Source organism: Pristiophorus japonicus, chromosome 30 (genome assembly GCF_044704955.1).
Source record: "Pristiophorus japonicus isolate sPriJap1 chromosome 30, sPriJap1.hap1, whole genome shotgun sequence".
NCBI classification, from domain to species: Eukaryota; Metazoa; Chordata; class Chondrichthyes; family Pristiophoridae; genus Pristiophorus; species Pristiophorus japonicus.
The window spans coordinates 7,731,484-7,746,083 of record NC_092006.1 but is presented as its reverse complement, the minus strand read 5'-3'; the positions used below and the strand labels follow the sequence as shown (position 1 = coordinate 7,746,083).

The 14,600-nt window shown below is 55.5% G+C and overlaps 1 protein-coding gene across 7 annotated transcripts in view; it reads left to right on the top strand.

The window, feature by feature from the left end:
• Nucleotides 1-14,600, top strand: part of pogzb (pogo transposable element derived with ZNF domain b) — a 108,989-nt gene that overhangs the window by 85,831 nt on the left and 8,558 nt on the right. For all 7 annotated transcript variants that reach the window (XM_070868612.1, XM_070868617.1, XM_070868616.1 and 4 more), the window contains exons 18-19: nt 12,014-12,184; nt 13,528-13,564. In XM_070868612.1, coding sequence (XP_070724713.1) covers nt 12,014-12,184; nt 13,528-13,564 — 208 coding nt within the window. The remainder of the gene's footprint in view (nt 1-12,013; nt 12,185-13,527; nt 13,565-14,600) is intronic.

The window sequence follows — 14,600 nt, the reverse complement described above, 5'->3', positions numbered from 1 at the left end:
GCAGTTACTATACCCCATATTTTGGCCTCCTTTGATGTTTCTAATCAGACAGACCGATTCCCCCAGTCTTCCTATTCCCGTTGTATTAGTGATAACAAAAAATGGGGGCCGTTTGGAATTATTGTACCACGGTTGGTATCCCCCTTCAAAGGTAGTCAGATTGTAACCTGCTGACTTCCATTTACGTGCCCAGTTTTCCGTATCCTGAAACGCATTGCCTGTTTTGTTTTGATTAATTATCCACTCAGCCATTTCCGAGATATTCAAGGGAACTGGCCTCAAGGGAATCCCTCCCTTTGAGTGAATAGGAATATGCGCACACACCCAACAACTAGAAATGTTACCTTGTTTGGCATAAATGTATGACATATATAAAAAGGTATTTACATGTAATTCCCTTGCTACCCTACTATTTCCCTTTGGTGCAGAAGGTCGGCTAGTAAGAAGTAGGCCTATGCCTAGGATACCTACAATCAATAATACAGTAAATTTATACATTTTCGCAAAAAGTAATTGTCCTTATTAGATTTCAGCTTCAGTTACGGGTGCTCGTTTAACGTGTGAAGCGAGGATCCAGGCTTTCTTTCCTTGGACTTTTAACAGCTGCCTGGGTGGTCAATAACACTTGATAAGGTCCCTCCCACTTGGCACCCAAAGGTTCTTTATGCAACTTTTTCACATACACCCAGACTCCCGGGATGATGTCGTGTCCTCCTTCGGGTGGATTACCCCAAGCTGCCGATACCTGTCGGGAAACAGAACTAATAGCATTGGTTAAGTTCTGACAGTATGATAACAAAGTGTCACTCATTAAGTGAACATCAGCTTTCCGTAAATTGATAGTTCCTGGCAGCGACATGGGTCTTCCTGTTATAATTTCAAATAGGCTGAGACCTGTAGTTCTGTTCGGGGTTGCCCTAATGCTACATAGCACTATTGGTAGTGCCTGGGGCCATGGTGTTCCTTCTTGGTGATATTTGTCAAGCCGTTGTTTCAGAGTTCGATTCATTCGCTCTACTTGTCCTGATGATTGTGGATGATAAGGACAGTGTAAATCCCACGTAATGTTCAGTAACCTACAGACTTCTTGGCAGACAGCACCTGTGAAGTGTGTTCACTGATCTGAGTCAATGCTACTCGGGACTCCCCATCGGGGAATGTAATCCTTACACAAGACCTTTGCAGTGTGATTGGCTGTGGCTCTTTTAGTTGGGACAGCTTCTACCCATCTAGAGAATCTGTCGACCATGACAAGAATGTTAGTGTATCCTTGGCATGAAGGAAGAGATATATAATCAACCTGCAGATGCTGGAATGGTCCGACAGGGGCAGGGGGCCTCAGTTGGGGCATTACCGTGATGGGTCCAGAATAATTTTTCTGGCAGACCACACAGCGGTCTGTTACCAGCTGGGCATGTTTTTTTAAATCCCCGACCCCACCAGCTTTTCTGGAACCGTGCCGTCATCTGTTGTGAGGCCAAGTGTCCCCACGAGTGGATCTGTTGGGTTAAAAAAGGCATAAGCGCTTGTGGCGCGACTGGCTTGTCGGTAACTCTTTGTCTCCAGACACCATCTTCACATAGCTTAATTCCTGCCTCAATCCATGTCCATTTTTCCTCTTGGGAGCACTCGCCTTGCATTGTTTGAAGGTCTCGTGTCAGAGTCCTGAGTGCTTTCAATCTGCACATCTGTGTTGGTTCTTCTGGAGGAACGCCCTGTGAGGCGGCATCTTTAGCTGCCTGGTCGGCTAGGGCATTTCCCTGAGCTTCTGTGGTATTTTCCTTGGTATGGGCCTTACACTTCAGGATGGACACTTCTTGAGGTAATTGTATGGCCTCCAGTAAGTCTCTGACTTCTTTTCCATTCGGATAGGTGTACCAGCAGCAGTGAGGAATCCTCTTTTCCGCCATAACAGACCAAAGTCGTGAGCGACTCCAAAAGCACAACGCGAATCTGTGCAGACATTAGCTGTTTGTCCTTCTGCTATTCGACATGCTTCTGACAGGGCCCGTAACTCGGCCTGTTGTGTTGACGTTCCTGAGGGTAAACATCCTTTTGCCACTACCTCATATAAGGTTGTAACTGCCCATCCTGCTTTTCTGGTACCATTGTCAACAAAGGAGGAACCATCTGTAAACAGGATGAGGCCTGGGTTGTGCAGAGGCTCCTCTGCTGCTAAGGCTGCTTCTTCTGTTTCTTTTAAAATCTCCACGCAGTCATGCTCTTCACATTCTCCCCCCTCTTGCTCCCTTGATTCTGACATAGTTGCGGGATTAACCAGGCTGGCCCGGACGATATGGAGATTAGGAGCTTCCAAAACTGCTGTCCAGCGGGTCCATCTTGCTGCCGTCACCTGAGACATTCTATTCATAGACAGCAAAGCATGTACGGTGTGGGGACACTTGACAATCAGCTTTTGGTCGAGGACTAGACCCGCAGTGATCATTACCGCTCAACATGTAGCTTCCATGGCCCTTAGGCAACTTCCCCATCCGAGGGCTACCGCATCCAGTTTTGCCGAATAATAGCCAATAGGTCTTTGCCGATCCCCATGTGTTCTTGTGTCAGTATAGCTGTCATATATCCTTCTTTCTCATGGACAAACAGGGTAAATGGCTTACCACTGTCAGGGATTCCCAGAGCCGGTGCCGAACACAAAGCCTTTTTCAAACTCAGGAAGGCCTCTTGCTGTTCCTTAGTGAGGGTGATGGCTTCTTTAGAGGCACGTTTCCCCTTTAAAATATCATTCAATGGCTGAGCAAGCTGTGTGAAGGAGTCAATCCAATTTCTGTTAAAGTTACACAATCCCAAAAAAGACCTTAGTTCCTGAATAGTGGTGCGTTTTTTAGCAGCCCGAATGGCTGCAGTTCTATTCTGGGTAAGTTCTCTCTTTCCTTGTGAAATCTTTTGTCCCAGGTATACAACCTCTTCTTGGGATATTTGTGCTTTGTCGATGCTGGCTTTATGTCCTTTCAGCCGAAGGTGATCCAGCAAAGCTCGTAAATCTTGTACATGCTGTTCTTCCGTGTTTGAAGCTAGCAGGATATCGTCTACATATTGGATGACTGTGGATGACAGGAGAGGTAATTCTCGCAAATGGCTTTGTAAAGCCATGTGGAATACCGTAGGGCTGTTGTGGAAACCCTGCGGTAACCGGGTCCAAGTATACTGTTGTCCTTGGACAGTGAAAGCAAACCACTGTCGAACCTCCGGTGCCAGAGGCACCGACCAAAATCCGTTGGCCATATCGATAACCGAGAAATATTTATGTTCCGGTTTGAGGGCATTAAAAATGGTGGAGGGATCTGCGACCAAAGGAGCTTTTTGATCAATACACTGGTTAGCTTTCCTATAATCGACAGTCAAACGCCAAGTCTCATTAGATTTCTGTACCGGCCACACGGGGCTATTGGAGGAGCTATGCGTTTTAATAAGCACCCCTTGTTTCTCCAATTGCTGAATAACCGGTAAGATTCCCGCGATGGCAGTTGGACTGATGGGATACTGTTTAGTGCATGGAGGCTTGGTCCCGGTAAATGACGCAGGCTCCATCTGGAGTAGACCACAATCGTTCTTATCTTTAGCCCATATCGGGTGTTCCTTCAATTCTTCTTTCTTCAAAGTTCTAATTGACCATGTCACCCGACCATCCTCGAAATGCAACGATGAATCTACTTGGATTAGAACATCCATTCCCAAAAGGAGTTGATCTACTGGGCCTATCCAGACCGGCGTGTGGATGTGGACCCAGCCCTATAATTTCCATTTTATGGCCCCCAACTCCATAGGCTGTATGTGCCCTACCATCCAACGGCAAAAAGTCTCCATATTGTAGGGGTAAGCATGTTAATTCCGCCCCTGTGTCTAAAAGACAGTCCACATCCTTATCGCCCACCCTCAGTTATATATAGCCCATCTCCCCTCTGTTGTATTAGTGCGAGGAGGGGGGCCAGCGTGGGCTCTAATCATTTTTTGCTATCCCAAGTAACTCCTTCTGTTGTTGTATTGTCAGTTGCTTAAATGCTTCTATGAGGTCGTTATTTTGTGACAAGCCTGGCTTGTTGGCTGAATTGTATTCCTGGCTGCGTCCTCTTCCCCAGCCACGAGCTTTCTGTTTTGCCCTGCACGTCTTGGCCCAGTGACCACCTTTCCCACAATAATGACATTTTCCGGGTAAGTTTCCTGATAACTGTTTATCGGAATCCTGGGATTTCCATCCCATAGCCTGTACAGCTCGGACTTTAGCTTCCATATCCCGATCTAATTGGTTACATCGATCCACCAATGCTGCAAAGGTAGTTCCTCTACCTTCCCAGTCCGGTAACACTACCTTCAGCATTTTGGACAGTTCTGGCTTTAGACCTGCCACGAAAGCTGCTTTTCGGGATTCAAACACTTGTTCATCCATTTCCTCATCCGTATTATTCATACCCGAATGTTCTAGCCACGTGCATCTAAACCGCTCGTCATACTCCAGGACCTCCTCTGTTCCTTTCTGTTGGCAGGCTGCAATTTTTCCCCAGTCTGTCTTAGCTGGACTGAAGGCTTGCAGCCAGTGTTTAATCGCCTCCCATCCTGCGTCTAATTCTTGCTCATCCTGCCCCAAAGCTTCTTCTACCTTGTCGTGCAATTTTCTTCCCTGTGTTTTTGGCACCATTATGGTCAAAATTTGCACTCCGTCCCAGGGATGAAGTTGATATATATTTCTTAAGCGGTCCAATTGGTCCCACGTTTTTACTCCCCCTTTCTTTGGATTGGGTAATTCCTTGGACCATTTATCAATTTTCTCTGGGTCTGCCGGATCATGAATTAAGTATTTTTCATACAGCCTTCTCTTCGTTTTTTTGGTTCCGCCCTCATCCGCAGTCTCTTCTGATTTGACTACAACTCGTCTTTTTTTAAACGGGGCAAAGCGCACCCCTAATTCTTCTTCATCCTCCGACACTGTATTGTCGGAGGATTCAGAAACCGTATCTATTCCTCGGTCGTGTCTTCGGGTTTGCGCTTTTAATTTATCCAAACATGGATACCCTGGGAATTGACCAATACATTTTCCTTTTCCTATTACTGTCTCTTGATCTAATGATTTTTTCCATTCTTTAATTTCACCTTTAAGATCTTGAACTTCCGCTTCCAGCTTTTCAAGTTCAAGCTTTTTCTGTCGCAGCTGTGCACAAACAGCTTGCAATTGATCCTTTGTACTGGTCAGTTCTCGCTCATGTTGGGAACGCATTATAATTTCATTCCGGTTTCGGATCTGGCCCATAACCGCTAGGGACCATCTAGTTCGCTCTATATTTTCCATACGGGTCGTTTTTCCCCAGACCCTTTTAATCTCGTCCAAGGACCATTGTCCTTTGGAGGTTCCGTACTTTTGTTCGATCTTAATACAGGTGTTAGATAAGTTGAATTGTTGCTCTATGTATTCTTTCAACTGTTCGAGAATTAAATCTAGCGAAACTTCAGGTGGTGCCTGCCCACCTTTAACAGTTGTAGGCAATTCTTTGTTCTTATCTCCTGCTGCCATTTCTTTCCTGGGGGCTCGAGTCGTAGGCTTTTAGCCGATCAATAGGTCGGTGATTAATTAACTAACACACCGCCGAAGTTTAGACGTCTATGGGACCTCGAACCGACTACCAACCGGAGGGTTCGCAAACCGGAGGCTTTCGGAATCGCGTAGAAGGAGAGGCGAATTTAGACTTTTGACCGAGGACTTCTATAAAGAGGAGTCCTTACCTCAATATGTCGGTCCGATGTCCAAAATTCAGTTTCTTTCCTCAGCGATCGTGTTCGTGACGCCAAAATTGTTAGATCTCTTAATTTCCAATGAAATACGAACTCCGATTGTAGTTTTAACTTTTTAATCTTGGCAGAGAGCAATAACAAGTTCTTGGCTTTAAGTCAGGTTTTTGTTCTTCTGGCACCACATGGTCAAAATGGCTGTACTTATACCTGGATCAATTTACAGAAAAGAACTCGCCTTCTTTGACCTTATTGGCTCAATTAATAGTCTTGTAACCTTTTAATTGGCTCGCTACCCAAGGATCCTAAAATGTCAAGTTGATTGATGCCTCAATGCAACATGCTACCACTCACGTAGCATCTCTGACTTGTCTGTGAATTTTCACAGCCTGTCTAAATGCAGCCTGTTTGAATTCTCTATCAATCGGTCCAATTTATGTAAGGGAAATCATGCTTGATAAATCTTCTGGAATTTTTTGAGGATGTAACTAATAGAGTGGGCAAGGGAGAACCAGTGGATGTGGACTTTCAAAAGGCTTTTGACAAGGTCCCACATAAGAGATTGTTGTGCAAAATCAAAGCACATGGTATTGGGGGTAATGTACTGACGTGGATAGAGAACTGGTTGGCAGACAGGAAGCAGAGTGTCGGGATAAACAGGTCCTTTTCAGAATGGCAGGCAGTGACTAGTGGTGTGCCGCAGGGCTCAATGCTGGGACCCCAGCTCTTTACAATATACATTAATGATTTGGATGAAGGAATTGAGTGTAATATCTCCAAGTTTGCAGATGACACTAAACTGGATGGCAGTGTGAGCTGTGAGGGGGATGCTAAGAGGCTGCAGGGTGACTTAGGCAGGTTAGGTGAGTGGGCAAATGCATGGCAGATACAGTATAATGTGGATAAATGTAAGGTTATCCACATTGGGGACAAAAACGCAGACAGAATATTATTTGAATGGTAGCAGATTAGGAAAAGGGGAGGTGCAACGAGACCTGGGTGTCATGGTACATCAGTCATTGAAAGTTGGCATACAGGTAGGTACAGCAGGCGGTGAAGAAGGCAAATGGTATGTTGGCCTTCATAGCGAGAGGATTTGGGTATCGGAACAGGGAGGTCTTACTGCAGTTGTACAGGGCCTTTGTGAGACCTCACCTGGAATATTGTGTTCAGTTTTGGTCTCCTAATCTGAGGAAGGACTTTCTTGCTGTTGAGGGAGTGCAGCGCAGGTTCACCAGTCTGATTCCCGGGATGGCTGGACTGACATATGAGGAGAAACTGGATCAACTGAGCCTTTATACACTGGAGTTTAGAAGGATGAGAGGGGATCTCATAGAAACAAACAAGATTCTGACGGGATTGGACAGGTTAGATGCAGGAACAATGTTCCCGATGATGGGGAAGTCCAGAACCAGGGGTCACAGTCTTAGGATAAGGGGTAGGCCATTTAGGACCGCGATGAGGAGAAACTTCTTCACTCAGAGTTGTCAACCTGTGGAATTCTCTACTGCAGAAAGTTGTTGATGCCAGTTCATTGGATATATTTAAGAGGGAGTTCGATGTGGCCCTTACGACTAAAGGGATCAAGGGGTATGGAGAGAAAGCAGGAAAGGGGTACTGAAGTTGCATGATCAGCCATGATCATATTGAATGTTGGTGCAGGCTCGAGGGGCCGAATGGCCTGCTCCTGCACCTATTTTCTATGTTTTTTCTCTTTTTTTTCTCTTTCTTTCTTTCTTTCTTTCTTTCTTTCTTTCTTTCTTTCTTTCTTTCTTTCTTTCTTTCTTTCTCTCACTCTCTCTCTCCCTCTTTTTCTCTCTCTCTCTCTCTTTCCTCCCCTCCCCCTCTTCCCCCCCTTCTCTCTCTCTCCCCCTTCTCTCTCTCTCTCCCCTTCTCTCTCTCTCTCTCCTCCCTTCTCTCTCTCTCTCCTCCCTTCTCTCTCTCCCTCCCCCCTTCTCTCTCTCCCCCCCTTCTCTCTCCCCCCCCCTCTCTCTTCCCCCCCCTCTCTCTCTTCCCCCCCTCTCTCTCTTCCCCCCCTCTCTCCCCCCCCCTCTCTCTTCCCCCCCCCTCTCTCTTCCCCCCCCCTCTCTCTCCCCCCTCCTCTCTCTCCCCCCCCTCTCTCTCTTCCCCCCCCGCTCTCTCTCTTCCCCCCCCTCTCTCTCTCCCCCCTCTCTCTCTCTCCCCCCTCTCTCTCTCCCCCCCCTCTCTCTCCCACCCCCTCTCTCTCTCTCTCTCCACCCCTTCTTTCCCTTCACCCCCTCTCTCTCCCTTCTCCCTCCTTTCTCCTCTTCCCCCCCCCCCGCTCCTCTTTCCCCCCCCCGCTCCTCTTTCCCCCCCCCGCTCCTCTTTCCCCCCCGCTCCTCTTTCCCCCCCCGCTCCTCTTTCCCCCCCCCCCGCTCCTCTTTCCCCCCCCCCCGCTCCTCTTTCCCCCCCCCCCGCTCCTCTTTCCCCCCCCCGCTCCTCTTTCCCCCCCCCCGCTCCTCTTTCCCCCCCCCCGCTCCTCTTTCCCCCCCCCCGCTCCTCTTTCCCCCCCCCGCTCCTCTTTCCCCCCCCCGCTCCTCTTTCCCCCCCCCGCTCCTCTTTCCCCCCCCCGCTCCTCTTTCCCCCCCCCGCTCCTCTTTCCCCCCCCCGCTCCTCTTTCCCCCCCCCGCTCCTCTTTCCCCCCCCGCTCCTCTTTCCCCCCCCCGCTCCTCTTTCCCCCCCCCGCTCCTCTTTCCCCCCCCCGCTCCTCTTTCCCCCCCCCCGCTCCTCTTTCCCCCCCCCCGCTCCTCTTTCCCCCCCCCGCTCCTCTTTCCCCCCCCCGCTCCTCTTTCCCCCCCCCGCTCCTCTTTCCCCCCCCCCCGCTCCTCTTTCCCCCCCCCGCTCCTCTTTCCCCCCCCCGCTCCTCTTTCCCCCCCCCGCTCCTCTTTCCCCCCCCCGCTCCTCTTTCCCCCCCCCCGCTCCTCTTTCCCCCCCCCCGCTCCTCTTTTCCCCCCCCCGCTCCTCTTTCCCCCCCCCCCCGCTCCTCTTTCCCCCCCCCCCGCTCCTCTTTCCCCCCCCCCGCTCCTCTTTCCCCCCCCCCGCTCCTCTTTCCCCCCCCCGCTCCTCTTTCCCCCCCCCGCTCCTCTTCCCCCCCCCCGCTCCTCTTTCCCCCCCCCCGCTCCTCCCCCCCCCCCGCTCCTCTTTCCCCCCCCCCGCTCCTCTTTCCCCCCCCGCTCCTCTTTCCCCCCCCGCTCCTCTTTCCCCCCCCCCGCTCCTCCCCCCCCCCCCCGCTCCTCTTTCCCCCCCCCGCTCCTCTTTCCCCCCCCGCTCCTCTTTCCCCCCCCCGCTCCTCTTTCCCCCCCCCGCTCCTCTTTCCCCCCCCGCTCCTCTTTCCCCCCCCCGCTCCTCTTTCCCCCCCCCCGCTCCTCTTTCCCCCCCCCGCTCCTCTTTCCCCCCCCGCTCCTCTTTCCCCCCCCCGCTCCTCTTTCCCCCCCCGCTCCTCTTTCCCCCCCCGCTCCTCTTTCCCCCCCCCCGCTCCTCTTTCCCCCCCCCCGCTCCTCTTTCCCCCCCCCGCTCCTCTTTCCCCCCCCCCGCTCCTCTTTTCCCCCCCCCCCCCGCTCCTCTTTCCCCCCCCCCCCGCTCCTCTTTCCCCCCCCCCCGCTCCTCTTTCCCCCCCCGCTCCTCTTTCCCCCCGCCCCCCGCTCCTCTTTCCCCCCGCTCCTCTTTCCCCCCGCCCCCCCGCTCCTCTTTCCCCCCGCCCCCCGCTCCTCTTTCCCCCCGCCCCCCCGCTCCTCTTTCCCCCCGCCCCCCCGCTCCTCTTTCCCCCCGCCCCCCCGCTCCTCTTTCCCCCCGCCCCCCCGCTCCTCTTTCCCCCCGCCCCCCCGCTCCTCTTTCCCCCCGCCCCCCCGCTCCTCTTTCCCCCCGCCCCCCCGCTCCTCTTTCCCCCCGCCCCCCCGCTCCTCTTTCCCCCCGCCCCCCCGCTCCTCTTTCCCCCCGCCCCCCGCTCTCTTTCCCCCCGCCCCCCCGCTCCTCTTTCCCCCCGCCCCCCCGCTCCTCTTTCCCCCCCGCCCCCCCGCTCCTCTTTCCCCCCGCCCCCCCGCTCCTCTTTCCCCCCGCCCCCCCGCTCCTCTTTCCCCCCGCCCCCCGCTCCTCTTTCCCCCCGCCCCCCGCTCCTCTTTCCCCCCGCCCCCCCGCTCCTCTTTCCCCCCGCCCCCCCGCTCCTCTTTCCCCCCGCCCCCCCGCTCCTCTTTCCCCCCGCCCCCCCGCTCCTCTTCCCCCCGCCCCCCCGCTCCTCTTCCCCCCCGCTCCTCTTCCCCCCGCTCCTCTTCCCCCCCGCTCCTCTTCCCCCCCGCTCCTCTTCCCCCCCGCTCCTCTTCCCCCCCGCTCCTCTTCCCCCCCGCTCCTCTTCCCCCCCGCTCCTCTTCCCCCCCGCTCCTCTTCCCCCCCGCTCCTCTTCCCCCCCGCTCCTCTTCCCCCCCGCTCCTCTTCCCCCCCGCTCCTCTTCCCCCCCGCTCCTCTTCCCCCCCGCTCCTCTTCCCCCCCGCTCCTCTTCCCCCCCGCTCCTCTTCCCCCCCGCTCCTCTTCCCCCCCGCTCCTCTTCCCCCCCGCTCCTCTTCCCCCCCGCTCCTCTTCCCCCCCGCTCCTCTTCCCCCCCGCTCCTCTTTCCCCCCGCCCCCCCGCTCCTCTTTCCCCCCGCCCCCCCGCTCCTCTTTCCCCCCGCCCCCCCGCTCCTCTTTCCCCCCGCCCCCCCGCTCCTCTTTCCCCCCGCCCCCCCGCTCCTCTTTCCCCCCGCCCCCCCGCTCCTCTTTCCCCCCGCCCCCCCGCTCCTCTTTCCCCCCGCCCCCCCGCTCCTCTTTCCCCCCGCCCCCCCGCTCCTCTTTCCCCCCGCCCCCCCGCTCCTCTTTCCCCCCGCCCCCCCGCTCCTCTTTCCCCCCGCCCCCCCGCTCCTCTTTCCCCCCGCCCCCCCGCTCCTCTTTCCCCCCGCCCCCCCGCTCCTCTTTCCCCCCGCCCCCCCGCTCCTCTTTCCCCCCGCCCCCCCGCTCCTCTTTCCCCCCGCCCCCCCGCTCCTCTTTCCCCCCGCCCCCCCGCTCCTCTTTCCCCCCGCCCCCCCGCTCCTCTTTCCCCCCGCCCCCCCGCTCCTCTTTCCCCCCGCCCCCCCGCTCCTCTTTCCCCCCGCCCCCCCGCTCCTCTTTCCCCCCGCCCCCCCGCTCCTCTTTCCCCCCGCCCCCCCGCCCCTCTTTCCCCCCGCCCCCCCGCCCCTCTTTCCCCCCGCCCCCCCGCTCCTCTTTCCCCCCGCCCCCCCGCTCCTCTTTCCCCCCGCCCCCCCGCTCCTCTTTCCCCCCGCCCCCCCGCTCCTCTTTCCCCCCGCCCCCCCGCTCCTCTTCCCCCCCCGCCCCCCCGCTCCTCTTCCCCCCCGCTCCTCTTCCCCCCCGCTCCTCTTCCCCCCCGCTCCTCTTCCCCCCCGCTCCTCTTCCCCCCCGCTCCTCTTCCCCCCCGCTCCTCTTCCCCCCCGCTCCTCTTCCCCCCCGCTCCTCTTCCCCCCCGCTCCTCTTCCCCCCCGCTCCTCTTCCCCCCCGCTCCTCTTCCCCCCCGCTCCTCTTCCCCCCCGCTCCTCTTCCCCCCCGCTCCTCTTCCCCCCCGCTCCTCTTCCCCCCCGCTCCTCTTCCCCCCCGCTCCTCTTCCCCCCCGCTCCTCTTCCCCCCCGCTCCTCTTCCCCCCCGCTCCTCTTCCCCCCCGCTCCTCTTCCCCCCCGCTCCTCTTCCCCCCCGCTCCTCTTCCCCCCCGCTCCTCTTCCCCCCCCTCTCTTCCCCCCCCCTCTCTCCTCTTTCCCTCCCCCTCTCTCCTCTTCCCCCCCTCTCTCCTCTTTCCCCCCTCTCCTCTTTTCCCCCTCTCCTCTTTCCCCCCCCCTCTCTCCTCTTTCCCCCCCCTCTCTCCTCTTTCCCCCCCCTCTCTCCTCTTCCCCCCCTCTCTCCTCTTCCCCCCCCTCTCCTCTTTCCCCCCCTCTCTCCTCTTTCCCCCCCTCTCTCCTCTTCCCCCCCTCTCTCCTCTTTCCCCCCCCCCTCCTCTTTCCCCCCCCCCTCCTCTTTCCCCCCCCTCTCCTCTTCCCCCCCCCTCTCTCCTCTTCCCCCCCCCCTCTCTCCTCTTTCCCCCCCCCTCTCTCTCCCCCCCCCCCCTCTCTTTCTTTCACCCCCCCCAGGTCTCTCTCGTCCTTTCTCTTTTCCTTTCCCTGTCTCCCCCTCTCTCTCTGCCTCTTTATTAACCCCCCCACCTGCAGTTTTTAAGTTTACCTGCCTCCCATTGTTGTGTAAAGGGGAGCGTCAGAGGAAAGCCCGCGAAGCGGAGGCTGCGCTGGCGGCGGAGGAGGCTGCGCTGGATTGCGAGTCGTGGCTCGCTTCCGTTGACTTTGCCAGCGAAGAGGAGGAGGAGCCGAGAGCTGTCCAGACATCCGGAGCTGAACAGGAGAGAAAGGCTGAAAGTCCAGGTAGGAATACACCACACCCAGCCTGGCGAGGACGCGAGCAGCTCCGAGGCTGGCTATTCTGCAGCCGGTGTCTAACTGCCCCGTGAGAAGGTGGTGGTGAGCCGCTGCCTTGAACTGCAGCAGTCCCGTGTGGTGAAGGTGCTGTTCGGCAACATCCAGGCTTGGGCTGATAAGTGGCGAGTAACATTGGCACCACACAAGTGCCAGGCAATGACCGTCTCCAACAAGCCAGAGTCTAACCACCTCCCCTTGACATTCAACGGCATTACCATCGCCAAATCCCCCGCCATCAACATCCTGGGGGTCACCATTAAACAGACACTTAACTGGACCAGCCACATAAATACTGTGGCCACAAGAGCGGGTCAGAGGCTGGGTATTCTACGGCGAGTGTCTCACCTCCTGACTCCCCAAAGCCTTTCCACCATCGACAGGACACAAGTCAGGAGTGTGATGGAACACTCCCCACTTGCCTGGATGAGTTGCAGCTCCAACAACACTCGAGAAGCTCGACACCATCCAGGACAAAGCAGCCCCGCTCGATCAGCACGCTACCCACCACCTTCAACACTCACTCCCTCCATGAGCTATGGCTGTATACACCTCAATTCAATCTCCCCTCGGCCTCTTCTGTTCCAAAGGAAATGACCCCAGCCGTTCCAATCCTTCCTCATAGCTAATATCTCGCCCTCAATCCAAAAGTCTGTCCTGGACCTGTCCCCTCGACAGTTGGACCTGTGGACAATATGCTCGAGATGTTTGCAAGGATGTCACAGGCAAATGCATAGACTGGATTAACTGGTGCTGCATGAGTGATGGCAGATGGGCAGATATGCATCCAACTTCAATCCCACCCCACGATGCCCCCCACACCACCAACTTGCTGCGCTGCCCATCATTTCTTGTGTTTGTTCCTGGGATGTGTGCGTCACTGGCAAGGCCGGCATTTATTGCCCATCCCTAATCGCCCCTTGAGAAGGTGGTGGTGAGCCGCCTTCTTGAACCGCTGCAGTCTGTATGGTGAAGGTGCTCCCACAGTGCTGTTCGGGAGGGAGTTCCAGGATTGTGACCCAGCGACGATGAAGGGACGGCCGATATATTTCAAAGCCTGGGTGGGTTTTGTGACTCTGGAACGTGGAGGTAGTGATGTTCCCATGCGCCTTCTGCCCTTGTCCTTCTAGGCGGGGAATGGGATTAGAGCAGGTGGCCCTCGTGAAAAGCTGGTGCCATGTCGGTGTAGGAGGCTGTGCTATCGTTTCTGTGCGATTCGCTGAATGCATTTAGAAAACATTTTGGTCCGTGCAGAACCTATCTAATCTCTGAATGCGTCTCTCCTTCTGTAGGTCCACCCGTCTGTAAAGTCAAGCCTGTTGTCGCCCAGTAAGTACACGTTGGAAAGTTAATGTTGCCTTCGGGGAATATACCACAAGCTCTTAAGGTTGCTCAAAGTCCCATCAATAGGATCGTGGGGCCGGAGGGGGATGCTGGCTGGACAGAGCTATTGCAATGTGGGAGGGGGGGGGAGACAGCGTTGTCTTTAATTTTTTTTGTTGTACGTGGCCCCTTTAAGTTTTTTCCTTATTTAAATGCCGCTGAGCCGGACTCGCGGGAAGTACAGAGCGGCGTGCAACCGCGCAGCTAAAAGGGAACGTTAGCGGGCGGGGGGGGGGGATGTTAATTGATCACACACCCTCCCCTCCCCCCGCGATTGCTATCGTGTTGCGGGGGAAGTGGAAAGTCAGCCGTTGGTGGACAGGTGTTCCAAGCGTGGGTCGTCTCCTTCAGACAAGGACGCGAGAAGATTGGGGGGGTGGGGGGGGGGCGTTTCTGGGTCATGCGTACTTCAGTGGCCGAGCAAGCTGTGAGGAGAACAGCCAGCGTCGGCAAAGGGATATAGACTGACTCAGTGAGTGGGCAGTCGGGTGGCAGATGGAATTTAATGCGGGGAAAATGTCAGGTTATTCGCTTTGATCGGAAGAATAGACAAACAGAATATTTTTTCAATGATGAGACACTTTGAGATGTTGGTGGTCACAGAGATTTGGGGGTCCTTGTGCAAGCAGCAAGCAAAGTTAGCATGCAGGTACAGCAAGCAAAAAGGAAGGCAAATGGCATGGTGTCCTTTATTGCAAGGGGGTTGGAGTACAAGATTAAGGAAGTCATGCTACAATTGCACAGGGTCCTGGTGAGACCACACCTGGAGTACTGTGCACAGTTTGGGTCTCCTTATCTAAGGAAGGACATAAGAACATAAGAAATAGGAGCAGGAGTCAGCCATACGGCCCCTCGAGCCTGCTCCGCCATTTAATACGATCATGGCTGATCCGATCATAGACTCAGCTCCACTTTCCTGCCCGCCTCCTTATCCCCTTATTGTTGGAGGCAGTGCAACAAAAGGTTCACCAGATTGATTCCT